We start from the raw sequence: 27,203 nt of genomic DNA, 5'->3' as shown, positions 1-27,203 counted from the left end.
CCAGAGTTATGAGTTAGCTGCTGATTGTGGGGTGTTGTGGGGGACATTCTGTGGGAATATTGACTGATGGCCTGTCTAGGTCTGGAATGATATTTGTACATGTTCCCTTGCAAACTCTGATAAGATGGCAGGGAGGGAGACTGATGGTGACAGTAATAGCATGGAGTGTGAGTGGGAAGAGGTGGGGAGAGGGACTAAGAACAGGAAGATGATGGGTTGGAAGAGAAAGAAAGGAGGTGGGTCTAGTGGAGGTGGATCAGAAAGTGAGGGAAGAGAAGTTGAGGAGAAGGGCCTGAGGGCAAAATTGCTAAATGTAGTGGTAAGATGAGGGGGAAGGGGGAGTAAAGAAAATCGATCTGCTTAAGCTAACAAAAATCATTAGAGGACAAGTAGGGGAAGTGAACCATGTGAGAATTTTAGGAGATGGAAACCTGCTGATAGGATGTAAAACTGAAGAGCAGATGGAGAAGGCAATGAAGGTGACTAATGTTGGGAAAGTCAAAGTGTCCAGGGTTGTAAGAGTTGGAGCACAAAGGGTCAATGGTTGCAAGGGGGTGATATCTGTGGTTCATCTTAGTGTTAATATGAAGGAGCTAGTGCAGAACTCGAGGGTGAGGAATAGTTCAGTGAAGAGTGTGAAAAGAATGACAAGGGGAGCAGAGAAAAGAGAGACTGAAACTGTTCTGGTAGAATTTGAGGATAAGGTGCCTCCAAAGGAGTTAAATTTTGGATTTCTAAGATACAATGTAAGAAAATATATACCAAAACCTATGAGGTGTTTCAATTGCCAGGAGTTTGGGCATGTGGCCAAAGTGTGCAAAGGAAAGAGAAGATGTGCAAGGTGTGGTGGGGAACATGAATATGGAAAATGTGGAGAGGGAGTGAGACCAAAGTGCTGTAATTCTGGAGGTAACCATAGTGTAGTGTACTGGGAATGTGAAGTGTTGAAAAAAGAGGCGGAGGTGCAGTAGATGAGGGTGAAGGAAAAAGTCTCATATGCTGAGGCAGTCAAGTTGGCAGGACAGAAGAAAATGAATGAGGGAGGATGTAGCAAAGTGCAAGCGGCAGCTAAAGAAAGGCAAGATAAGAAGAAATTGGTGACCTTTATAGCAGGAGTGGTGAATGCAACTTATGAGATCAAATCTAAAACTGAAAGGATTCAGATTATTGTGAAAGCTGGAGAGCACCATTTGGGTATGATAAAATGGGAAGAAGTAAATGATGAACTCAGGGTACAGTCAAGTCAAGAGACAGTATGTGTGGGTTGATATTACTAATAATGCTACTTCAATGGAATGCAAGAAGCCTGATTGCTAATGGGCAAAATTTCAAGCAGTTTATAGCGAGTAGAAGAGAAAAGCCAGATGTTGTGTGTATCCAGGAGAACTGGTTAAAACCTAATTTAGATTTTGTTTTATATGGTTATGAGGCAGTAAGATGAGACAGGAGAGAGGATGGAGGAGGAGGATGTGCAACTTATGTAAAGCAAGGTATTCCTTATAGAATACTAGGTGTAGGAAGTGAACAAGAGTATATGGTAGTAAAAGTATGGGCTGAAAGGAAAGAGTTGGTGGTTGTGAATTATTATAATCCATGCAAAAGACTAGAGTTAAACAAGCTTGAGGAGATAGAAGGGCAGAATAGTAGTAACGTTGTTTGGTGTGGTGATTTTAATGGACATAATGTATTATGGGGGAGTGACAGAACAGACATCAATGGTCGGGTAATAGAGGAGTTGCTAGATGAGAAGTATTTAGTGTGCCTAAATGATGGCAGTAGTACTAGAATTAATGTTAATACAGGTAAAGAATCTGTGCTTGATCTTACATTAGTATCAAACTCCATTGCATCAGTGTGTGATTGGTTAGTGTACCAAGAAGGATCTGTAGGGAGTGATCATTACCCAATCTGGTGCAAGATAAATATTTCTGCTTGATTGAACACAGAATACAGGTGGGAAATGGATCCTTGAGAAAGCCAATTGGGAGGAATTTCTGGAAAAAAGTGATAGGTATCTAAGTCAGGTCAATGATGGAATGGACGTAGGAACACTTGACAGCATATTAAAACAAGATATAATATCAGCTGCATTAGAATCCATTCCTAAAAGTAAAGGAAGAATAAAGAAGAGACTAATACCATAGTGGGATGATAATTGTAAGGAAGCAGTGAGAAATAGAAATAAGGCATTTAAACTGGTTAAAAGAACTAACTTCCAACAAATGAGTCAGTACAAACAAGCTCAGGCAGTAGTAAGGAGGACAATAAGACGTGCTAAAAGAACGCACTGGAGAAAATATTGAGATTCAATCGGAAACACAACTCAAGTCAGAGAGGTGTGGGGGATGATAAAAAGGATGGGAGGGGACAGGAGAGAGTGGAGGTACCCAGTTCTGGTTGATGGAAATGTGACAGCAGTAACAAATAAGGAAAAAGCATGATTGTTGGCAAACACTTTTGTTATGGTACATAGTTCTGATAATTTGTCTGAGAAGGGAAGAAGAGGTAGAGAGAGAACAAAAGCTGGAAATATGGAGGCTTTATGTAGGAAAACTAACTTTGACGGTGTGCAAGATGTCCCTTTCAGCATGGGAGAATTAAGAAAGGCACTGGATAAAACAGGAAAGATTGCGCCAGGTAAAGATGAAATGTGTTATAGTATGATAAAACACGAGTGAAGGAAGTCTGGAGAAACTACTGCTTCTGTATAACAAAGTCTGGGATGAAGGAAGAATACCAGGGAGCTGGAAAGAGGCAATAATTATTCCAATAAGGAAATCTGGGAAAGATGCCAGCAGGCCAGAAAACTGCAGGCCAATTGCCTTAACATCACATGTATGTAAACTTATGGAATGTATGATAAATGAGAGGTTAGTGTACTTCTTGGAAAGTAGAGGTATGGTGGCTATGTATCAAAGCGGGTTCAGGAAAGGAAGGAATACTATGGATCCAGTGTTGTGTCTAGAGGATGAAATAAGAAAAGCTCAAGTAAATAGAGACAGTGGTTGCAGTTTTTTTTTGATGTTGAGAATGCTTATGTTATGGAAAGAGGGGCTCCTAATCAAGCTATATTTAATGGGAAATGGTGGGGGGGGGCAATGTTCAATTGGGTTAAGGACTTTTTAAACAGGAGAACTATTCAGGTGAAGATAGGATCACAGCTATCAAGCCAGTATGTAGTAGAAAATGGGACGCCTCAGGGAAGTGTAGTGAGTCCAACTTTATTCTCCATTTTGATAAATGATATATTTGTAAATATTCCAACAGAAGTGGGGAGGTCATTGTTTGCAGATGACGGGGCTTTGTGGAAAAGAGGGAGAAATATTGAACATATAGTTACGAAAGTGCAAGATGGAATTAATCAAATTGAAGAGTGGGGGACGAAGTGGGGTGTTAAATTTTCAGTGGGGAAGACAAAAGCCATGTTCTTTACAAGGAAAAAGTTCAGGGGACTTGATTTGAATCTGTATGGAAGTAACCCGGAGAGAGTTGAAAGTTTTCAGTTTTTGGGAGTGCAATTTGACTTGAGATTGACATGGAGAGAACATGTTAGATATGTAGTTAGTAAATGTAAAGATGTGATAAATGTCATAAGGTGTCTTGCTGGATTGGAATGGGGTGCTGATTTTGCAGCACTGAAGTATATTTATGTAACATTAATAAGACCAAGATTAGACTATGGAAGTATTGTATACAGGTCAGCAGCAAAATCTGTGCTGGCAGAACTGGATATTGTACAAGCTAGGGCTCTAAGGGTGTGCTTGGGAGTGGTTAGAACTTCCCCAGTGTGTGCACTCCAAGTTGAAGCAAATGAAATGCCATTGGGGCTGCGGTGTAAACAGCTGGAAGCCAATTACTGGATTAATTTAAGGGGGCATGGTGATAGTCATCCTACAAAAAGGGTGTTGCAGACATGCTGGAAGAAGGAGAGGACACAGAAAAAAAGTTTTGGCTGGACAGGAGAGCAAACAGCAAAAGATATGGGTGTATACGATAAAGAGTTTTGTCCAAGTGTGGTGTGGCCTGTCAGACCTTTCTGGGTATTAGAAAATCCCTCTGTAGATTTGGAATTGCTTAAAGTTAAGCACAGTAATAAGATATACCCAGTGAATATCATAGTAGGGAATGTAAGTATAAAGGCATACAGATTTTTACAGATGGATCAAAGGATCCAGAAACAAGTGCAACAGGGTCTGTAATTGTTGTACCAAGTTATTGAGTGGAAATTAGCAAGAGAACACCTGATTGCTTGAGTGTATATGCAGTTGAAATGTTTGCCATATTGTTAGCACTAGAATGGAGTGAGCAGGTTGTTTGTAATAATATTGTGATATGTAGCGATTCTGTGTTGGCCTTTGCAAGCATTAAGGCAGGTACAGCTAGAGGTCACCAGGATCTGCTTTATGAAATCCTGTTTGCAAATTCAAGACTGGCTAGACAAGGTAAAAATATCGCATTCATGTGGATTCCAGCACATTCAGGTACTATGGGAAATGAGACAGCAGATAGGTTGGCAAAAGCAGGAGTCAAAGGATCTATAGAGGTCAATATTAAACTATCAAAATCAGAGGGGAAGAGCATAGTGTGGAGAAGGATAAATCAACAGTAGCAGCAGCATTGGGATAGAGCAATAAAAGGAAGACATTTACATTCGATTCAGAACAGAGTAGATATGGGAAGAAGTAGGGGAGTAAAGCAGAAGGAGCAAGTAATTATAAGTAGACTGAGAACTGGGCACAGCAACCTTAATGGCACTCTGACCATCATAAATAAGCATCCAACAGGTTTTTGCGATCTATGTCAGGAGATTGAAACAGTAACGCATATCCTTATTTCATGCAGGAAATTTGCACAGGAAAGGCAACTAGTGTTGCAACAATTACGCAAAATAGGACTGGTAGAGAACAGTGTTAAAGGTTTATTGGAATGTGGGGAGAGTGATCGGGGAGGAAATGGTAGTTTAGTTTTTTAAGGGCGATGGGACTGGAAAGATGGCTTTAAAGTGAATGGACAGTGAAGAACAATAAATCCTGAAGATGGCAGTAATGCAACAATGTGGATGCCAACTGTTAGAAGAAGAAGATGATTTGTCTTGTTAGTTCCCCTTGGAGCAACCTGCTGATGGAAGGCTAGTGAAACCATTTGTGATCTCTAGGCCTGGTTGGAGGACCACTGCTTCATGGAGCCTTGTTGCCGCTAGTTGGAGTGGTCTTTGTGGTATGGATTTGGCTGTTTCCCGGGCCAGCTGAGTGGCTGCCAGCCACTCCAAGCTAGGTAGGGATCTGGCTGTTTCTGTAGCCAGCTGAGGTTGCTGGCTGAACTGAGACTTGGAGCTACCCTGGAGCAGAGATGGAACTGTCTGTTGTTCTTTGGTGTTTGTCTCTTCTTGTCCTCACCTCCGTGGGGTAAGTCAGGCTGTTCTGCCGTTGCCCTGTGGGGGGTCATGTCTTGGCTTGTCCTGTCCTCGCCTCCGTGGGGTAAGTCAGGCTGTCTTGCCATTGCTCTGCAGGGGGACATGTCTTGTCTTTGCCCCTGTTGGGTAAGTCTGGCTGTCCTGCTGTTACCCAATAAGTGGACCTGTCCCATCTTGGTGTGGGGATGAAGTTGAGTCCCTGCTTGTCATAGGATAAGTCCTGGCTCTTTGTCTGTGTTCTGTCCTGTCTCATGTTAATGTTGTGTTAAAGATGAGTCCTGGCTTGTCGAAGGATAAGTCCCGGCTCTATGTTGATGCTCAGTTCTCAGTCTGTCTCTCAGCTCCAGCCTCCAAGTTATCAGCCTCCACATGTCAAGACGAAGATTCCGCAGCCAAGCTCCAAGAACCGTAGCCTCGAGGATCCCGCAGCCTAAAGTCCCACAGCCCCAGCCTCAAGCCAAGCTCAAGACCCACGGCCCCAGCCTCAAGCCAAGCTCAAGTCCCAAGACACCAGCCAGCAGCCAAGTCGTGTCCTTGCCTGGTTCTGTGGTCCGAACCCGAGGCATGACCCAGGTTCTGGGTCTTTGTCCAGTCTCGGGCTCAGAGTCCAAGCCTTGTCTCCTAGTCCATTGTTCCTAGTCCTGGTCCTGCTTTCCCTAGCCCAAGTCTGCGCTCTTGTCCCTGGTCCTTGCCTGAATCCTGTCACATCCCTACTCTAGTCAATTCCTGTCCCTTGTACTTCAGTGTCTGTGTCATGCATTTGGGTCTGTTTCCAGCACCCTACTGTGACACAAATCTGCTATCACTATCGCTCTGCCTGACTTTACCCTTCCCTGCTGAGCCTCAGAGCCACTGACCCTGCTGTGCCCTGATAGGTCATACACTCAGTAGTATCTAAAAGAATATACTTGTTGGAGAGAGGAATGGCAACACTGAAACCCTGCACTGACTGTTTACTCTCCTTACTTCTCTGGTGGCCACCCATCTACTATCCAAAGCCTGCACTCCACATCTGTGAGGTTTTCAGTCTCCTGGATAGTCGTGTTTATCCAGCTTCAGCTCCTTGACCTGGTTACTCAGATGCTGAAATAGGATGCACTTCCCACAGAAACATTTTGGTACCCTGAAATCCCACATCTTACCACCACAACTACCATACTGCCTTCACTGAACTAAAGACTAATGATTTGCAGATAACAAAAAAGACTTTACATGGTTTTACCTGTGCCTTCTCTATGAAACCTTTGAGTTCCACACTCACCAACGTCACTTTCTTGGCCTCTTCTGGCTGAGTTTGTTATACCTTTGGATCTAACTTCGCAAGTTTAAGTTCTACAATTGAATAAATGATTTCAAATAACTCAGCACCCTTAGCCTCTGCCTGTTCTCACCGAAGCCTGTTGAGCAAAAGCCTCCCACTCTAAACCTGGCCCAATCCAACAATGCTGCTCTGCTTAAACCTAACTTCTTTTTATTAACCCTTGCCAGTGCGTAATTATGCACATTCCAATACCTCCTAGTGAAGAATAACACACAGAATGCCTTGATTGCCCCCACTTGCTTCTGTCGCAATCTCTTTCCTGCTATGCATACTCTAGAGAGTCTAGCAATGTGTGTTGTGCAGAATAATGCTATTTTTTCCTCTTGGAATGCTAACCTTGAAGTATCTCTTCATCTCTTCAACAAAAACACCATTTGTCTCTTTTATGTTGCTCATCTTCATTAGTTTCTGTTTTCATTTTCTATTACCAAAGCAAATATCTTTACCACTTCTTGCTGATCTCTATCATACTGAATTTATCATTGCATTTTTCTTGCCCCCATCACTGTCCCTTCTTTTCTCTGCCTTAAACATCTATATTGTATCAACCTCCACAACCTCTCCTGGCAGTGCTTTATAGGCACCCACCATCCCTGAGTTTAAAAAAAAAACTTCCCTGTGTCTTCTTTGAAATTTGGCCATTCCAGCTTAAATATACACTCTTTAATATTAGACATTTTGACCCTGGGGAAAAAAGTTACCAGCTCTCTATTTATGCTTCTCATGGCATAGAACAACTTATAACTTGTTTTATCACCAGCATTTCTCAGTTCTGATGAAAGATGTGTGGGGAACCTATAAGTTCATTGTCTGCTGAGGGCGAGATCTGTGGCATTCAAGTATGGTGACCCAGATAAATACAAGAAAACCAGGTATGACTTGCAGAGGTTTATCTCAGAGCTAAGGAGCAATTCCAAATGAGGTTGGAGGCAAAATTAGATGTACATCAATTCTTGCAGTGTTTGCAGGCCATTACTTCCTACAAAGCGAAACCTAACATCACCACGAATGGCAGGGATGCTTCATTCCCAGATGAGCTCAATGTCTTTTATGCTTTCATTTATTCATATTATTCTTTTATTCTGTGCGGGTCAGAAACAACATCTCACTGACAATCAACACTGGAGAACCTCAGATGTGTGCTTAGCGCACTGCTTGTGTGGCTAGGCACAGTTCAAATGCCATCTATAAATTGGCTGAGGATATAGCTATTCTTGGAAGAATTTCAGACAGTGGTGAGAGGGTACACAGGAGTGAGATAGATCAGCTAGTTGAGTGGTATCGTAGCAACAACTTTGCACTCTACGTCAGTAGGACCAAAGAACTGATTGTGGACTAGTGCTCACGATGGAGCTGACTAACCACCATAATATGCAGGACATCTTCAAGGAAAGATGTCTGGAAAAAGGTGGTGTCCATCATTAAGGACTCCCATCACCCAGGTCATGCCTTGTTCCCATTGCTACCGTCAGGACTGAGATACACACTCAATGATTCAGGAGAAGCTTATTCCCCACTGTCATCAGATTTTTGAATGGACATCAACCCCATCTATTTTTGTATTACTTAACTATTTTATGCATATACTTACTGTAATTCACTACTATCATGCTTTCCTCCATTATCATGTATTGTACTGCTGCTGCAAAGTCAGCAAATTTCATGACATACGCCGGTGATATTAAACATGATTCTGACTCTGAAAGGTTATCAGTTTGAAATATTAGCTCGGTTCCCCCCCCTCCACAGATGCCATTTGACCTACTGAATGTTTCCAACATCTCCGCTTTATTTTTGGCTGCGAAGGGCATAACACTATCAGCTCAGTTCTGTCTGTCATTACATACAACTTTCTGGGTGACTTTGATTCCATTTACTCCGCTTTCAAAGTGGGAGCACATTTTGAAATACAGAATGTGTGTGTGTGTGTTTTTCTCGCACGCACACACACGCGCACAACCATGTGCATGCACACACACTCAGATTTCATCCCTTTAAACTAAATTGCATTTTTCATGAAGTCTAGCATACCTCATACACTTTTTGATTAATCATCCACATTTGTCCATCATACTTGGATAGATATAGACTGTTTAAGAATAGTCAGCATGGCTCTATGCATGGTATGTCATGTCTAACCAATCTTATAGAGATTTTTGAGAAGTTACCAGGAAAATTGATTAAATCAAGGCAGTGGATGATGCCTACATGAACTTTAGCAAGGTATTTGACAAGGTCCCGCATAGGAAGTTGGTCAAAAGGGTTCAGTTGTTGGCATTCAAAATGAGGTAGTAAATTGGATTAGATATTGACTTTGTGGGTGAAGCCAGGGTGTGGTAGTAGATGGTTGCCTCTCAGAGAGGCGGCCTTTTGACTAGTGGAGTGCCACAGGGATTGGTACCGGGCCTGTTGTTTGTCATGTATATCAATGACCTGGATGACAATGTGGCTAACTGGATCAGCAAATTTGCAGATGACACCAAGAGTGGGTATGCAGTGGACAGCAAGGAAAACCATGGTTTACAGCAGGATCTGAACAGCTGGAAAAATGGCAGATGGAATTTAATGCGAACAAGTTCGAGGTGTTGAACTTCAGTAACACCAATTAAGGTAAGTCTTACACAGTGAACAGTAGGGCACTGAAGAATGCAGTGAAGTAAAGGGATCTGGGAATATAGGTCCAGAATTCATTTGAATTCATTAGAATTCATTCTATCGAGTTTGAAAAGCTAAATTCTACCCAGAGGTAGAAATTGGATTGCATTAACCTGCTGGCACAAACTGGAAGCAGTAAATAATTCCTGCACCAGAACAATTGGGCCTGGGGCTTCAGTTTAATTAGATGAGGACACAATGGACAGTAGCAGTATGTACCTGGGCTGATTGGGTAAGTCCTAAGATGCAGAGGAAGAGGGCAATAACCACTACAAAGCATCATATAACATCTTCCCCAAGCCCAATATTCAGGCAGTTTTCCTTTTTTGCAGGCCATCCTTTTGAGGACTGCTGTTACCCAATTTCCTAAGGCAGGCTCATACCTGCTCTGTTCTAAGCAGCCTAATTTCAGGAATGAATTTCAAAGTAAGTGTAAAATTCCTCATTGATATTTGCAAGGAGACAGACAATTAACTTAAGCATTTGCCTTGGATGCCTAGAAGAAGTGCCCCTTTATTTATCCACTTATTTATTGAGATATACTATGGAACAGGCCATTCTGGCCCTTCGAGCCGCACACCTCAGCAATCCACCTATGTAACCTTAGCCTAATCACAGGACAATTTACCTACTAACTGGTATGTCTTTGGACTGTGGGAGGAAACCCATGCAGTCATGGGGAGAACGTACAAACTCCTTACAGACAACAGCTGGAATTGAACCCAGGTTGCGTGTACTGTAAAGCATTGTGGAACCAACATGTGCACTGAGTGCAGATGACTCTAGTGTTTATTTGGCATTCTTTGCCGTGATTTATATTTGATACAGATACATCAATGTCCCAGGACATGCCTTCTTCTCACTACTACTATCAGTGTGGAGGTACAACAGGCGGAAGACACACACTCAATGGTTTAGGAACAGCCTCTTCCCTCCACCATCAGATTTCTGAACAGTCCATGAACACTACCTCACTATTTCTGATCTCTTTTCGCATTACTTAATTTTTATATATGTTTCTTATTGTAATTGTACTATACTGCTGCTGCAAAACAACAAATTTCATAGCATACGTCAAAGTTCAAAGTAAATTTATTATCACAGTACATATATGTCACCATATCCTACCATGAGATTCATTTTTTGTGGACATTCATAAAACAAAGAAATACAATAGAATCAATGAAAAACTACACACAAACAACTGACAAACAACCAATATGCAAAAGAAGACAAACTGTGCAAATACAAAAATTTAATAATAGATATATATGTAAATAAATAATATTGAGAACCTGAGTAGTAGTCTCTTTGAAAGTAAGTCCAGAGGTTATGGATGCAAACACGAGGAATTCTGCAGATGCTGAAATTTCAAGCAACACATAAAATTTGCTGTACGGAGCAGGCCAGGCAGCATCTCTAGGAAGAGGAACAGTCGACGTTTCAGGCTGAGACCCTTCATCAGGACTAACTGAAAGAAGCGCTAGTAAGAGATTTTTAAGTGGGAGGGGGAGTCCCACTTCCAAATCTCTTACTAGCTCTTCTTTCAGTTAGTCCTGACGAAGGGTCTCAGCCCGAAACGTCAACTGTACCTCTTCCTACAGATGCTGCCTGGCCTGCTGCATTCACCCAGCAACCTTGCTGTGTGTTGCCAGAGGTTATGGAATCAGTTCAGTGTTGAGGTTAGTACGAGTAATAATAAAACTGATTCCGATTCTGATTCAAATTCTGTCTACTTTCCTACTCCAGGTTTTACACTTGAGACAGAAATAAAAGGATCATAAATGGTGTATTATTTTGATCTGCAGCCAAAAATTTGATAATATACTTCTTACTTGTTGGAATGTTGGAAAAGCTGCAAATACCTGGATTTAACTCATTAAACTATCTCTCTATAGAATAGTGAGTTAAACTATCTCCCTATAGAATGTTTCTAATGAATCTGAAACATTAATATTTCTCTCTCTCTACACATGCAACTGATTACCATTTTCTTTTGTTTTTATTTAAATTAATCTGCAGTTTTTATTCTTATAGATTACTGCTGAAAGCAGAACCCTGGATAAGTAGTGATTCATCTTTGCCGCTGAAATATGAGTGTTTTAGATAGAGCAAATGCAAGCAGGTTTTATCACCATGATTGGGAGAGATGAGGACTAGAGATCATAGGTTAAGGGTGAAAGGTGAAATATTTAAGGGGAGCCTGAAGGGAGACTTTCTTCACTCATTGTGAGGTGTAATTGTGGAACAAGCTGCTAGTGGAAGTGATGGATCTGGGTTTGATTTCAACAGTTAAGAGAAATGTGGATATGTCTGGAAGACTATGAGAGGCGTATGGAAGATTATATTCCCCTACCAGGTCGATGGGAAAGTTCCAAGTAAATTTTATTATCAAAGTACATACTGTATATGTCACCATATACAACCCTGAGATTTGTTTACCTGTGGGGATACTCAGCAAATCTATTGAAAAGTAAGTATACTAGGATAAATCCCAATTGTAGAAGACAACAAACTGCAAATGCAAATATAAATAAATAACAATAAATAATAGGAACATGAGATAAAGAGTCCTTAAAGTGAGATCATTGTTTATGGAACAATGGGGTAAGTGAGTGCAGTTATCCCCTTTTATTCAAGAGCCTGATGGTTGAGAGGTAGTAAATGTTTTTGAACCTAGGCAGAATAAGAGTTTGGCATGGACTCTCAGCTGAAGGACCTGTTCCTGTGCTGCAGTGCTCTATCAGTCTATGACTGTATGACTGAACATCATCATCAGTACACTCCTGACTATCCATTAGAGAATGTCTACAGGGCCCTGCTAATATATCAAAATATATGTCCATGGATTCAGAATGTCACTATAAGCTGTTTCAGTTTCTCTCATTTAAAACTCACTAAATAGTTGCTCCCATTATTCTTCAATTTGATAGGTGCTCCACCTTCTTCCATTTCCCTACTCCTTAAAATGATGCTCAAGTTAAGGTACAGTTCCCTAGACACAAGGAGGCTCGGGATCTATAGCCAAATGACAATCCTTTATAAGTGTTAGCCTATCTGTACAATAACCTATCCAGAGGCAGGACAGTAGGAGTATGGGTGAAATTTACCCACATGACCCTGCTTCATATACTATCAATACCCTCTTCTCATGTTTACCATAAGAGAGAGCGTACAGGAGCTTGAAGGCATACACTCAACATTGTAGGAACACCTTCTTCCACTCTGCCATTAGATTTCTAAATTTTCAATGAACCTATGAACACTACCTCACTATTTTTGCTCTCTTTTTACACTCATTTATCTTTTATTGAAATAATAAAATATTTAATTTTATGTATTATTCTTATTATAATGTATATTTTATATATTGGTCCCAACATATCGATGTAGTTATAAAGAAGTCAAGACAGCGGCTGTACATTATTAGGAGTTTGAAGAGATTTGGCATGTCAACAAGTACACTCAAAAACTTCTATAGTTGTACCATGGAGAGCATTCTGACAGGCTGCATCACTGTCTGGTATGGAGGGGCTACTGCACAGGACTGAAAGAAGCTGCAGATGATTGTAAATCTAGTCAGCTCCATCTTGGGCACTAGCCTACAAAGTACCCAGGACATCTTTTGGGAGCGGTGTCTCAGAAAGGCAGCGTCCATTATTAAGGACCTCCAGCACCCAGGGCATGCCCTTTTCTCACTGTTACCATCAGGTAGGAGGTACAGAAGCCTGAAGGCATACTTTCAGCGATTCAGGAACAGCTTCTTCTCCTCTGCCATCCGATTCCTAAATGGACATTGAAGCTTTGGACTCTACCTCAGTTGTGGTTCTGTGGAATGCTCTGCCTCAGAAGGTAGTGGAGACCAATTCTCTGGATTCTTTCGAGAAAGAGTTAGATAGAGCTCTTAAAGATAGCGGAGTGAAGGGCTATGGGGAGAAGGCAGGAAAAGGGTACTGATTGTGGATGATCAGCATTGATCACAGTGAATGGTAGTGCTGGCTCGAAGGGCTGAATAGCCTACTCCTGCACCTATTGTCTATTGCCTATTCTCACTTTTTTTAATATACAGTATTTCTGTTTTTGCACTTAAAAAAATCTATTCAATATACATAATTAATTCACTTGTTTATTTATTTTTATTATGTTTTGTTTTATTTTATTTATGAATTTTCTCTCTCTCTGCTAGATTATGTATTGCATTGAACTGCTGCCGCTAAATTAACAAATTTTACGTCACATGCCGGTGATAATAAACCTGATTCTGATTCTGACAATACTTGTATAGAATCAGTTTCTCGTAGTTGTCACTAGATGGCAATAAAGAGTGGGAATTCTGTCTGACGTTTACCCTTCGATTAGACGTAGAGAGAGACTTAGTGGCATTGACTTAGAACAACCATCCAAGAGCTACCTAGGGATCTAAGTTACACTACTGTGCAAGTATTGCATTAACTTTGTGTATTTACTTCCAGATTCAACAGTAGAACCATAGCTAGCTCTGTCATAAGCACATAGCTGAACATCATCAATGTAATATATATATATAAACAAAATGTTTATACAGTACCTTGGTTAGATTGTCACAAAGTATTAGATTTGAGTTTGATGCCAAAATCACGAAAACCTAAGTACACACACACACAGGCGCACAGTCATATACAGGAAGTTTCTTTGATAGCAAACTAAAAAGCTCTTTGTACAGATTCCGCATCAAGAGCTGCTGTACAACATCCGGAATTGTTTAAATTAGTAGTTATGCCCTTTCCTTATCTCCTACATATATTTTATATTTAGTTGACTGGGTTTAATAGCCACGCCTCAGTACAAGTACAACCTCAGCGAAAGCTGCTCGTGTCAATTACTCAGGCTGCAATGAAACTTGTTGCGTAATGAAGTTTTTTTGTGCGTACCGTGTTGGAGGAAGCGAGATTTTTATTGCTTTGTAATTCATATCTAAGATATTCATATAACCCTGTGAAACAAGACAAAATCCAGCTACACTAATTTTACAAGGGGAAGTATCTGACCATCCCACCCCTTATTTTGCTTTGTTGGCTATTGTCGATGAAAAAAAATTTTTTCCCATTTCTAAACTTTCAGAATGTTTGATGTTTAAATATCTCAGCTTTCTGCCCCTACCGATCTCGAACTTTACAAGTCCCAACCACACCCAGCGCTGTCGGCGTAAATTTCCCATATGTTGAGAGATCAATAGGTCTTACGGCTGTCACAATTTACCCTCCCAGCCCCCAGGCCTGGCACTCCCCAGATACTCTCTCTCACAAATCTCCCATACGTTTATACTATGTGGGATCCATGATCTCGAATCTACAGAAAATTCGCTGATAATAGAGTTTATGACAGAGCTAGCTCCTGCACAAAAATAACGCACATATTCCCTAGACTTAAGTTATTTTCCCAATTATTTCAGTAAATTGAGACATGCTGGAGGGGGCAGGGGTCGTCGAGGCGACGGTGGCATTAGGGAACTTCTCCTCTCCAGCTCGTCACAAGCTGATACTTCCCCCCCCCCACCTTTGAACGGGAGCCGCTGCAGACACTGGCATACCTTCCGCCCCGACTTGAATCCGATTGCTTTGTTTCTCCCAACTTCACCTGATGTCAGTTTGCTGCCAAATAACCTCCACTTCTGAACGTGGTCAACAAACGAGAACAAAGTAACCCCCCGCCACATTTTAAAGGTGGTGGGGTGGGGGAGAGAGAGGGCAGATCCACTTTGGGATTGTTAGAAGATTAATCACACTGGAAGTAGTACTAGGGTGCCCGCACATTCCTTCTCTCCCCCCCCCCCCCCGTTAGACCGCTGCCGCTTCTATTTATCAACAAATTGACGTGTATTTAGCAAATGGGAGCAGAGGTCTGGTGCTGTCAGACCAGGTTACGCAAGCGCCCCAGCGCGTTTCGAGCCACTTGTTGCAATCGGAGGCCGATATTTAATGGTTGGCAGCAATATATATGTGTGTATACTAACGCACACACCACACATACCTCTGTTTATATGCATGTTAAATGCTGTAAGAGAAAAGGAGAGAGAGAGAGAGAGAGAGAGACCCAAGAGGGATTGCGTCGGGATTATCGAAATCAATAAGGGAAACCTAGACTTTCCGAAGGGATTACACATGTGGATAACGAGCGAGGAAAGTAAAACATAGCAAGAAACAAAACAAATACATAGATCATGGTTGACAACGCGAGTGTAGTGAATAAAGCGGCACTGGTGAGGGTGTATTTTTTATTATTTATATTGTATGCATTGTTTTAATTTTCCTTTTTTGCACTGTCTGTCTCTCTCTTTCTCTCTCTGGTCTCTGGTCGCCCGGAGGCGTAACTCGGCAGCTCTCTCCCTCTGTAAATATTTTAATCAGGTTTGGCGGTCGGGGAAGCGATTTTTGCAGAGATAAAAGTGTTACTAAACAGGAGTCGTGACAAGATCTGCCAATCCTCAGAGCGAGAAAGAGAAAGAGAAGGGAGAAACAATTAAAGAGAGAGGGGAAAACAAGAAACAATCAGTTGGATTGAAAAATATAGACCAGGAGCCGGACTTTGGGAAAATTACATCTGATAAAAAAAAAGACAGACGTTTTGTTCGCTTGGTCCATGATTTGAGTTTTTTTATATAGTGAAGGTAAATTCTGAGACATTCTTTAAATAAAAAAAGTCGGCGGCGATAAAGCGATGCAAATTGTGATCAAAGATCGCGAACACAGAGATTAATTGTGTGGAAACGATCGGCAGCGAATTGAATGAATGAATGGAGGGGAAAGTGGACGATCACTGCCCCTCCCCCTCCCCCAAAAAAGAAAATGATTGATAAAAACAGGCACATGCTAAAAGCAAGTTTTAGTGGCGATACAACTAATCTGACCCCTATTCGTTTTTAAAAGCAGAGGTGAACGGGTTTTGATAAACTTCTGGGAAACAGTAACTATAACGTTGGGTAAGGGGAAAGTGCTTGTATTTGAACATTAGATATACGAAGGAAATAATCGTAACTGCTTTGCGGAGGATATTTCTGTTGATTGCAGAAAGATCACGGGAAGAGAGAAAAATAAATAAAAGCTCGGTAAGTTCTTTTTAAAAGACACTTCCTGTAGTGGCGAAGCGGCGTTGCAGCCGATTGTGGGATTCGTAGATAGGAGTTTCCCTTTACAAATGAAGATCTATATCCTGCAATGTGTTCGTGGAGCATTGGGCATTAACAGTCCTTGCAAAATTAAATTCTGAAAGGGGGTTTGAGCAGGTTGCAATATGCTGGATTCAGAGTTTTTAAAGACAAGATTTAATCAGACATTACGCATTGAATCAGGTAATATTTAGTTGTCCAATTCGGTATTTATTTTAGTTGAGGGGCTGCCGACCAACAAATATCACTTTAACCGACTGGATCTGTGATCATTCGTTGTTTGACGATCTCACCCGCCTTTTTTTCTCTTCTAAAGGAGAACAATCGACTTTCTAATTATAAAATGTACACAAGGCAAGGCAAATTTTAGTCGGTTAGCCGCAGATTGGGTTGGAGAGTTTAATCCATTCTTATTTTGGATTGCAGAATATACTAGTCGAACAACTGCGATTTGTTTTTATTTTTTAAGAGTGCGACCCGCTTTTAAGGTCCTGTTAAAATTTTATCCAAAGACTTCGAAAGGTTATCCATGCATTTCTGAACAGCTCTTGAGTTTGTTGAATTTAATTCGCATTTCCCGAGGTGTATGCAGTATCATCCTGCCATTCTGATTAAGTTAACAATGCAATGTAACAAAGTTGAGTCAGTTTCCTCTCTTGAACGTGTTGCAGATTTGGAAATAAACCGCGTTATACACGTCTATGACCGGGGTGCTAGTGGGGCTAGGGGAAGTTTTTGTTTCGTTGTCCGCCTCTCCCTTCTTACTTTTATTATCTTGTAAACAGCAAGGCTTGGTGGCCTCTAATGGAATCAGCCTGATCTCTTCTGGAAGTCCACACTGCCAGGCTCCCCACGGCATGAAGCTGGAAGCGGTAATGGAAAACCTGCAGAGGCAGCAGCAGGCGAGGCTGGAGATGGAAGAGAGGCAGAGGAAAGAGAGGGAGAGAGATGCGAGACGAGTCGGCGGCGACACCCAGAACCAGCAGCACCAGCAACAGCAGCAGCAAGCGATGACCGCAGCTGTCCACCAGCAGCTGGCCGCAGCCCAGCAGGCAGCCGCCCTGGCAGCGGTCCGAGCCGCGGCCATGGCCGGTCTAGGAGACGCGGGGCTCGGCTCGAGCGGGGCCACCCGGCCGCTCATCGCAGCGGAGCGCCGCCGCCGCCGCCTGCCCTCGGGACTCACCGAATCCGAGGAGGAGGAGGAGGAGGAGGAGGAGGGCGACGACGAGGAGGAGCTGGGACGCGATCCGGAGCCCGGGGAGGACGAGGAAGAAGGGAACGAAGAGGAGGAGGAAGAGGAGGAGGAGGAGGAAGAGGAGGAAGGGATGGAAGACAATCAGATCCATCGTGTTCCTGGGGTGCCAACCCCCGGGCAGACTCTGAAAGGGACCCCAGTGCAGCTCCCCAGATTCGGGCAACACCACTACCACCTCCCCGGCCAGTCTCACTCTCCAGTCGGGATCCCCCAGCAGGCACAGTCCCAGCAACAGGAGTGGACCTACGAGGAACAATTCAAACAGGTAGGCGATCTACAGGGTGTTTTATTTGTCCTAACTCACCTGCGGTATCCCACTGTCGCCCAGTGCGAGGGGACACCAGCACATGAGGCCAGCAAGGTCAATTCATGTGGCACAGTGAGAGTTTCTTCCCATGATATGCCTCATTCTTGTTTTGTCGTTATATTGGGTTATTGTTAGCAACAAGGGATTAATAGAATATCCTCGTTACCTATGGCGTGTTTCATTATGGATCATTTACCACTCACTGAATTGTACCGAATAATATTTGAAACAGGTTGTGCAAAATTTAGTTGAAATAGAAAACTTGAGCCAAGATTGACAGGTAGATCTTAACAAATGAATATGTAAATATAGTTATGGATTGTGAGCAGAGACTATTAACTGGCAATGTGTGCTGCATATCACGTTACATCATATTGAAGAAACAGAGGCTATTCACTGGGTAAAACATGTGTATCATGTATACAGTATTGCAACAGGTAGTTTTACTTCATGTTCCCTTTCACCTTAACAGCTTCAAATATGTTCAACATTTCTAATGTATGCTCTACTCATCTATAGTGGAGACGGAGTGTAAGAACATATTAAACTGATAATAAAGCTCATTATTAATTACTACATATTTTACATCTAAAAGTCAAACCAAGTTGTAGTCAATTTTCTCTCATTGATTTTCTGTCACTAGATGTCGATAGCAGACATTACTAAAGCATTTCCTTCCAGCCCTGTGGTGTGGTGTTAATCAAGTGTGAAAAATAGATCTGATGGCAGCAAGAATATGTACAACTTTCTACAGTTACAGTCCCCATGTTATTTTCCATGTTTTCGTATTGTATCTTAATGCTTTCCTCTACACATGACCAAACTGTAGTCAATTATGTTTTAATCTTTTGCTCATTCTGAGAGGAGTGAACTTGCTAACGAATCTACTGTTGCTATTAATATTGCAGTTTTAACCTTGATTTGGCCAAGCAAGCCAGAGATGACTTCTTGTTCTATTGAAAGTTCTAATTCCCTTGTGATGTGGGTGATGTTTCGGTATTTTGGGCCAGGATAGAGTTTGCAGCAATTTGATAACCTTGCTAAGAAACTCACCAAATTCACTGGAAAGTTCAGATAATGACAGCTACAGGTTTGAACCCAGGGTCTATATTGAGTCTCCGATAATGTGCACTGAGTCCACTAGCTTTCTTTCAGTGTTCTTTAGCCAGCACGCAGAAGATTGGCCAGGGTGTGCACTCTTGATTGAAATCCAACAACTGTTGTTGGAAATTCACTTGCATGGATATGATGTGAGGCTGGGATAACGTTTAACTCTAATGCCTGCCAACTTTGTCAATGGCACTGGGAGAGTTATGGTAATTTAAAAGATGCACTAGAGGGTGAATCACATTGTAGTGTTTCTTATAAAAAAATGAATGTATCAGTCCTGTCATGAGATTTATACTTCTATCAGTATCTTTATTAAACAGGTTTGTTTAGCTGTGATCTATACAAAAGTGGTAAAATTTGCATTAGATAAAACCCTATATTTTTATTACGTACAGGTAGCCTGTAAAACACTTCCAAAGAGATTGTGTTCTAAGAGATGGGGCTTATTTTGTACCTTAGATTATTCTCAATATTCATTGTTTAATCTTACTGTGCAAGTTTAAAAGCTAGAAAATTTCTCTTGTGAGTAATGTTTTGTCTTGTCATAACTACTTCGAATTGTATGTATCTAGTTCTCTCTTTTATCTAGTATAGTTCAATTTTATTTTGTCCTTATGCATGCAAAAGGACAGGGAAGGGGAGTCTAGAGGTGCTTTTTTTCCCAAGGCATGGACGTCTAGATCTCAAGGGAATAGTTTTAAGATGAGAGGAAAAAATGTTAAAGTAGATTTGAGGGGCATGTTTTTTTTACACAGAGGGGTGGTGAATATTTGGAATGAGCTACCAGAGAAGGTAGTGTAAGCAAATACAAATATAATATTTAAAAGGCATAGGGACAGGGACTTGGATCTGAAAGGAGCAGAGGGATAAAGTTCTCATGTTGCTGCTAACCAGAAACAGAAATATAAGTTAGTTATCTGTAAAACTAAGACAATGTGTAGAAAATACTTCAAAATATTGGTGATTGTTACAGGGCTGATTCATCTACAGTTAAAAACTCATTTCTCCAAGGCAAACAGTGTGACTCTAGCTGAGTGAATGAGATTAGTGAGAAAACAGAGCGGTTCTGGAAGTTCACCAGCAGCTTTTTTTTAAATGCTCTTTTTCTTTCAGTAGTTTTGATATTATCAGCTAATTCTTATGTAGTTCAGCCTTACAAGGGTTAATGCCAAATGAAAATAATGTTTTGATGCAGGAGTTTGCATGCAATGACATCTGTTCAAATTTAAAGTAAGGCAATATGTGAAGTGAATTGATTTGAAATGAGAAATAGAATTTTATTTGATCCACCCATCCAGTTCTTGGAGTTCCATAAAAACATAGTGAAGTCTGCCTGGAGGAAGGTGTTCTCCAATCACAGGATTCAGATAGTAAATATGTTTGGGATATTAGTTGGCCTGTTGTTATATGCATTCTTTCAAATTATTATCGTGTTTGTATAGTATATCTCCACATACTATGCACAGCAGAATTGTAATGATCGTTATTGTTCAGTATATGAGTGATTCAAGACAGTATTAGTATGGTGCCAGAAGTTAGTCTGTAAATATATTAGTATCAGCAGCTACAAGGAACACATTTTGTTTTGGATTACAAGAAGCCAGTGGAAAAATTTATACAGCTAACAAAAAGAAACAGCCTGTGATTTTTATTATACTTCGTGATATCGTCATACACATCACAAAGTCTAAAGTTCGATACTATGTTTGCTGATCTTACTGAAGACAGTAGTCGGTGTTGGCTCCTGTGGTTGGAAACAAAGGAAAATAAGGCAAAATTCCTGTTCCCAATCATTATCCAGTGAGCCTTTACTGGAAAACAATCGGACATCGAGTCATGAATGGATTGGAGTCAGTTACGATGCCTCCCATGACCAAATTGGTTGCTGTCACTGTGAAGAACAGTAACTTGACAAGGTATCTGGAGGATGCTAGGTAGCTCTGAGCAATGCTTCAGCTTCAGAACTGGGTTTAATATCAGTGGCATATGTCATGAAATTTGTTGTTTTGTGGCAGTACTACAGAGCAATACACAGGAAAAGTATAAATACAATGAGATCTATATAAATATATATATATTTTTCTCACCCCTTATAGATGGTGTGTATGTGTACTTTTCTCTCAATCTTGGGTCCTCTACCAGAGACCCAGGGGCTTGAAGCGTCAGTGCAGTATCCTTGCTGTTCCTAGTAGTGCGCTCTTCTGGACCGAGATCTCAAATGTTGCTCCTGGGATTTGTTGGAGCCTCTCCCAGTCCAGGTGTCACAGCTCCAAGTGCTCCCATCACCACCAGGATTACTCCAGCTTTAACTGTCCACATACTTTCTATCTGCTCTTTCAAACCCTGGTATTTCTCCAACTTTGCATATTCTTTCTTCCTGATGTTACTGCCATTCCGGATTGTCACATCTATTGCTTTCTTCAGTTCCTTGTCCCCTATTACTACATCTGGTTGGTTGGTCAGTACCTGCTTATCAGTCTGTATTTGGAAGTCCCGCAGGATCTTAGCTCTGTCATTCTCCACTACCTCCTCGGGTGTTTCCCATTTGGACTTGGGAGTGTCCCATCCATACTTAGCGCAGATGTTCCTGCACACAATTCCTGCAACTTGGTTGTGCCTCTCAGAGTATGCTGACCCTGCCTGATTCTTGCACCCTGCTGCTATGTGTTGGATGGTTTCAGCGAATTCCTTGCAGAGTCTGCATCTTGGGTCTTGTCTGGTGTGATAGACCCCTGCTTCTATAGCTCTTATGCTCAGTGCCTGTTCTTGTGCAGTCATGATTGCCTCTATGCTGTTCCTCAGCCCTGCCATATCCAGCCATTGGTAGGATATATATCCAGGTGTATATATATATATATATATATATATATATATATATAATGGAAAGAGAGGCAGCAACATCCAAAGCCCGATCGGCGATCTGGAACTACCTGTCCTGAATGCAGAAGAACTTTCAAAGCCAGGATTGGACTCATAAGCCACTTGAGAGCCCATAAGTAGATCAACAGAACAAAGACCATCACCTTGACCTCGAGGGGTAGCCACAATGACTATGTGTATGTGTGTGTATATATATATATATATATATTTTTTTTTTTTTTTAAGGAATTGCCCTTTGAAGATGCCCTTGATGCTGGGGAGAGTAGTGCCCATGATGGAACTGGCTGAGTTTTCATCTGTCCTCAACTTTTTCCAGTCCCGTGCAGTGGCCCCTCCATACCAGATCATGATGCAACCAGTTAGAATGCTCTCCAAGTTACACTTCTAGAAATTTGCTATCATAAGCAAAGCCTTCAGGAGAGAAGGCCAAAACAAAAAAAGCACTTAGTAAATTACTGTTTCCACTTTAATTTTCAGTTCTCATGACTCTAAGAATTAAGGGTTAATATAGAATGTACAGACATTAAAAAAAAAGTTGTAAATGAATTAGATTGTGTAAGCATATGAATTGGTGTTACACTGTTTTTATCTTTTATATTAATGGGTGTAGGAGGAACAACCAAGGCTGTTAACCACAGCTATCAAAAAATAGTTTCCAGCAGTGAGGAACTACTTTGCCATCTGCTTCTGATTTGCAAAGTACCAGGTATCAATTATAGACAGAGCTTAATTTGACATGGAAAATAGAAGCACTAACAATCTCCGATCATTAGGATTATTTTGCAATAGTTCCTCCTCCCCTCTCCGACCTCTCCTTACTGCGTATTTTTCATCAGGCTCATTTGGAATTGCTCAGGACTACACGGAGTTGTTGCTTAAATGAGAGTGTAGCAGGAGGTAATTGTTAACAGAGGTTTGGTCTTTGCATCAATGTATCTGCTCCTCACACAGGGAAAGAGAGATTGCACATACAGTCCTTAGAGGTGGAACTGCAAAGTGTAAGATAAGCGTTGTCTGTGAATTGCACATTGGATGTAATTTGACTCAAAAAACCAAAAAAAAGGAAGTAGCAGCAGAAGTTGGATTGATTACTTCGCATTGTGTCTTCGTTCTGAAGATACCAGTTCTCTCTTAACAATGTTTTTAAGGAATTTAAGATTAGCTTTATTTGTCACATGTATGTCAAAAGAGACAGTAGTATGCATCATTTGTGCCCATAGCCAACACAGTCCGAGGATGTCCTGGAGGCAGCCCACAACTGTCGCCACGCTTCCAGCGGCAACATAGCATGCCCACAATTTACTAAGCCTGACCTATATGTCTTTGGAATGTGGGACCTAATCCATGCCGTCACAGGGAGAACATAGAAACTTCTTACAGACAGTGATGGGAATTGAATCCTTATTGCTAGCACTGTAAAGTGATCCACAAACTGCTACTGTACTGTGTTGCCTCAAAATATACAACTTCTGCCTTGAAGTCATGTTATTGAGGCAATTTAGCATAGTAATATTTGGCTGGATACTTTTATTTACATCGCAAATTTTGTCCCAACTCTCCTGAAGCCCAAATTTTTGATAGGTATTCATTCCATAGGATTTCATTGCTTTACAACACCTTGCCCAAGCAGAATTTCTGATTTAATAAAAAAAATGATCAAAATATTGCTCATAGAAAATGGAATCTCCTTCTCTGGTTACCTTGGCAACTCCATGCCAGTGCACTGAACTGCTGATGTCAGAGACAAGTTAGAGGTCAGGTACAAGTGCATCTGATTTCTGAGCTCAATAGCCCAACACTGAGCTGAGAAACCTGTTGTAATTGGTATCCAACTCCTCATCTCTGTGCTATTGCTTGTGTAAGTAGCACAGTCCTATTCACTTGATCGGCCTTGATTAAAAATGTATTTGTTTATATTTTTTAAATTTTTACTGTTTAAATTAATTTCAGTAGATTAAGTTATTTTGTTATTATAAAATTTTTCTTTAAAAAATTATGATGTTTATTTGAAATGTTTTCAAATCTCTCAAAGCTTTTTAAACACAGGTCTTTGATAATGACTGCCTGTCCAAAGTCCACTAAGGTGTTCAGGGAGACTGTCCTGGGGATTTACCACTTGAGACTGAGTGGCTGCTCACCATTACAGATTGCTATGACAACGGTTATGGACGTGACCGCTAGAAACTTCAGGGACTTGCGGACACAGCTCAGCATGTGACTGGAACCAGCCTCCCCACTATGGAACCTGTCTATACTTTTCATTGCCTCAGTAAAGCTTTTACACTGTATTCTGCATTGTTATTGCTTTATCTTATTCTAGATCAATGAACTGTGTAATCATTTGAAAAGTGTGCAAGACAAGTTTGTCACTATACTTTGGTATATGTGACAATAATAAACCATTAGCAAATCCATACCAGTCCACCTCAGGGCATCCAGGCTTCCAGGTTAATGGATCCCCTGGAGGCAATGGCAGATATTGGACCAACACAAGGTGGCTACAGTAGCCAGTCTAGTTCAAGCCCAGTCCAGCTAAGAGCCTCTGTGGCTCACTGGGTAAATGGAGTGATTGCAAAGAGAGTGAGGCTGGAAGCCTAAAGTGGGGAACAAGTTGCCTACTCGACATTGCCTGTGCACCCCATACTAGAAATAAAGAGCTAAATAAAACCTGTGAATGCTGGAAATGAAGAAAATGGAAAAATATCTTGCGGTCATTTGTTCATTCTGTGTAGTGTCATATAACATGGGTGATCATGGTCTTTCCATGACCATGGTTGTTCTTGGCAAATTTTTCTACAGAAGTGGTTTGCCAATCCTTTTTTCTGGGCAGTGTCTTTACAAGGCAGCTGACTCCTGCCACCATCAATATTCTTCAGAGATTATCTGCTTGGCATTAATGGTCGCATAACTGGGACATGATATGCACCAGGTGCTCATACGGCCATCCACCACCTGCTCCCACGGATTCATGTGATCCTGATTGGTGGACTAAGCAGGTGCTACACCTTGCCCAGGGTGACTTGTAGTCTAGTGCAGGGGAGGAATGCCTTTCACCTCCTTGGTAGACACGTAACTCCACCCCGCCACCCTCTCTTTCAATAGGATAGACAAATTCTGGAGTTGACCAAGCTCTTGCATATTTTCAATTGAGTTGTTATTAATCAATTTAGTCATTGGATAATACCATAAAACAGAAGCAGACATCATGATGCTTGAAAGAAACTAACAACATCTCTTCTAGTCCAAGAACATACATTTACCATCTCCACTCTGGTTGAAGCAAATGAGTGTGAGTGAATCATAATGAAGGAAATGAAATGAATATGTGACAGGTTTCACAGTGCATAGTTATCACCTGCACAGTGGGATACAGCAAGTCTGTTATCTACTTGGGAAAAATATTTCAAAAGAGCTCTTCTGCTTAATCACATTTTCTGAACATTATCCATGTGGGTGTACTACTGTTGGTGCTTTTTGGAAAGGAGGAATGGTTAGAAATAGGCAAGGAAGTTAAAACGGGAAATGGATAATTAGAGTTTTGGAGCAACTTGTTTGCTGATCTTTGTTGCCTCCTGATTGCATAATTTAAGATTCTCATCATTTTATTTAAATCCTTTCATAGTTTCAACATCCTCAGTTCTTCAATCTTTGTCAGCACCACATCCTTCTGAAAATTTTACATTTTTCTGAGTCCCGTTCAGCTACTTGCCTCAGCTCTTCAGATCCCCTGATCTGAAATGCTCTTTCTATGTATCTTTTCTATTTTTAATGTCTTACCACTCCTTTTAAGGCCATTTTGTTAACCACCCCTATGAGAATATTTATTAACTCCTTCTGGTATCATTTTTAGCTCTGCCTCATTTTTAGGCTGATTTTGACTCCCTGAAGCAGCAGTGGAAGTTTTTCTTTATTGGATAATGCACAATGAATGCAGAAAATGCTGGAAAAAGCAAGTCAGGCACTATCAGTGGCAAGCAAAAACAAGTTAATGCTTCACCAAAACTGAGAAAAGTGAGGAAACAGGCCTGTTTTAAGTTGCAAGGCAGAGGAAGTTGTGGAGAGAATAAACAGCCCCCGTTAAAAGGGTGGAAACCGAGAAAATCCAGATGCAACAAATAGTACTGATGCTATCCGAGAGAAGATGGTGAAGCCAACCTTCCCTCTCCCTCTTCTTCTATTTCCCACTCTGGCCTCTTATCTCTTCTCACTTGTCTAGCACCTTCCTCTAGGTCCCCCCTCCTTCCCTTTCTCCTATGGTCTGCTCTGCTATCCTATCAGATTCCTTCTTCCCTAGCCCTTTATCTTTCTAACCCACCTGGCTTCACTTATCACCATCTAGCTATCTTCTTTCCCCTCCCCCCACCTTTTTATTCTGGTATCGTCCCTCTTCCTTCTCAGTCCTGAAGAAGAGTCTCGGCCCAAAACATTGACTGCTTATTCATTTCCATAGATGCTGCCTGACCTGTTGAGTTCCTCCAGAATTTTGTGTGTGTGTTACTTTGTTTTTTTTTGGTTGTCTTACTCAGGAAGGCACTAGAATAATGCATAATCTCAATACAGTCACTTGTTTGATCAGACATAAAATTTAAAAATGGATTTGAATCAGGTTTATTATCACTGATAAATGTCATGAAATTTGTTGTTTTGTGTCAACTGTACAATACAATATATTTAAAATTACCATAAATTCCAAGAATTAATGATTAAATAAATAAGCAAACAGGCAAACAAACAGACTGCGTGAAAGTGGATTGGACTGTTCAGAAATCTGATGGTGGAGGGGAATTAACTGTTCCTAAAATGGTGAGTGTGGATCTTTAGGCTGTTTTACCTCCTAACTTACGGAGTGTCTATGGCTGCAGATTTCAGCTGTCCTGGTTCCGAAATAGTATAGTTAATAATTCCCTTGGGAGATTCATGCAAAAAGACGCTATTCTCAGGCACTATCTTTCTTTACTGTTATGCCAATGTTGATGATATAAACTTGTCACTAAGCCAGAAAACTAAACGGGGTTTAAATTCTAAAAACTTCTTCTCAATGACTCTTTATAGAAAGGCCTAGAGAGAGTGGATGTGGGGAAGATGTTTCCTATGGAGGGGAGTCTATGACCAGAGGGC

General features: G+C 41.2%; 1 protein-coding gene and 1 long non-coding RNA gene across 8 annotated transcripts in view; one reads left to right on the top strand and one right to left on the bottom strand.

Annotated features, from left to right (window-relative positions):
* LOC140194548 (uncharacterized) overlaps positions 1-15,181 on the bottom strand; it is a 65,769-nt gene extending 50,588 nt beyond the window's left edge. For both annotated transcript variants that reach the window (XR_011885241.1, XR_011885242.1), the window contains exons 1-2: positions 14,959-15,181; positions 13,957-14,013 (exon numbers count right to left, since the gene is read on the bottom strand). This is a non-coding gene — a long non-coding RNA (uncharacterized lncRNA). The remainder of the gene's footprint in view (positions 1-13,956; positions 14,014-14,958) is intronic.
* A 97-nt stretch (positions 15,182-15,278) lies between these two features.
* arid3c (AT rich interactive domain 3C (BRIGHT-like)) overlaps positions 15,279-27,203 on the top strand; it is a 585,351-nt gene continuing 573,426 nt past the window's right edge. For 5 of the 6 annotated variants that reach the window (XM_072252368.1, XM_072252364.1, XM_072252363.1 and 2 more), the window contains exons 1-2: positions 15,279-15,627; positions 17,319-18,053. In XM_072252368.1, the coding sequence (XP_072108469.1) occupies positions 15,589-15,627; positions 17,319-18,053 (774 nt within the window). In that variant the 5' untranslated portion in view covers positions 15,279-15,588. Of the gene's footprint in view, positions 15,628-15,971; positions 16,036-17,318; positions 18,054-27,203 lie in introns of those variants that run through there. The other variant, XM_072252365.1, reaches the window with a different exon arrangement.

The sequence above is a fragment of the Mobula birostris genome, chromosome 3 (genome assembly GCF_030028105.1).
Source record: "Mobula birostris isolate sMobBir1 chromosome 3, sMobBir1.hap1, whole genome shotgun sequence".
In the NCBI taxonomy this organism is placed as follows: Eukaryota; Metazoa; Chordata; class Chondrichthyes; order Myliobatiformes; family Myliobatidae; genus Mobula; species Mobula birostris.
This window is presented reverse-complemented; position numbering and strand designations above follow the sequence as displayed.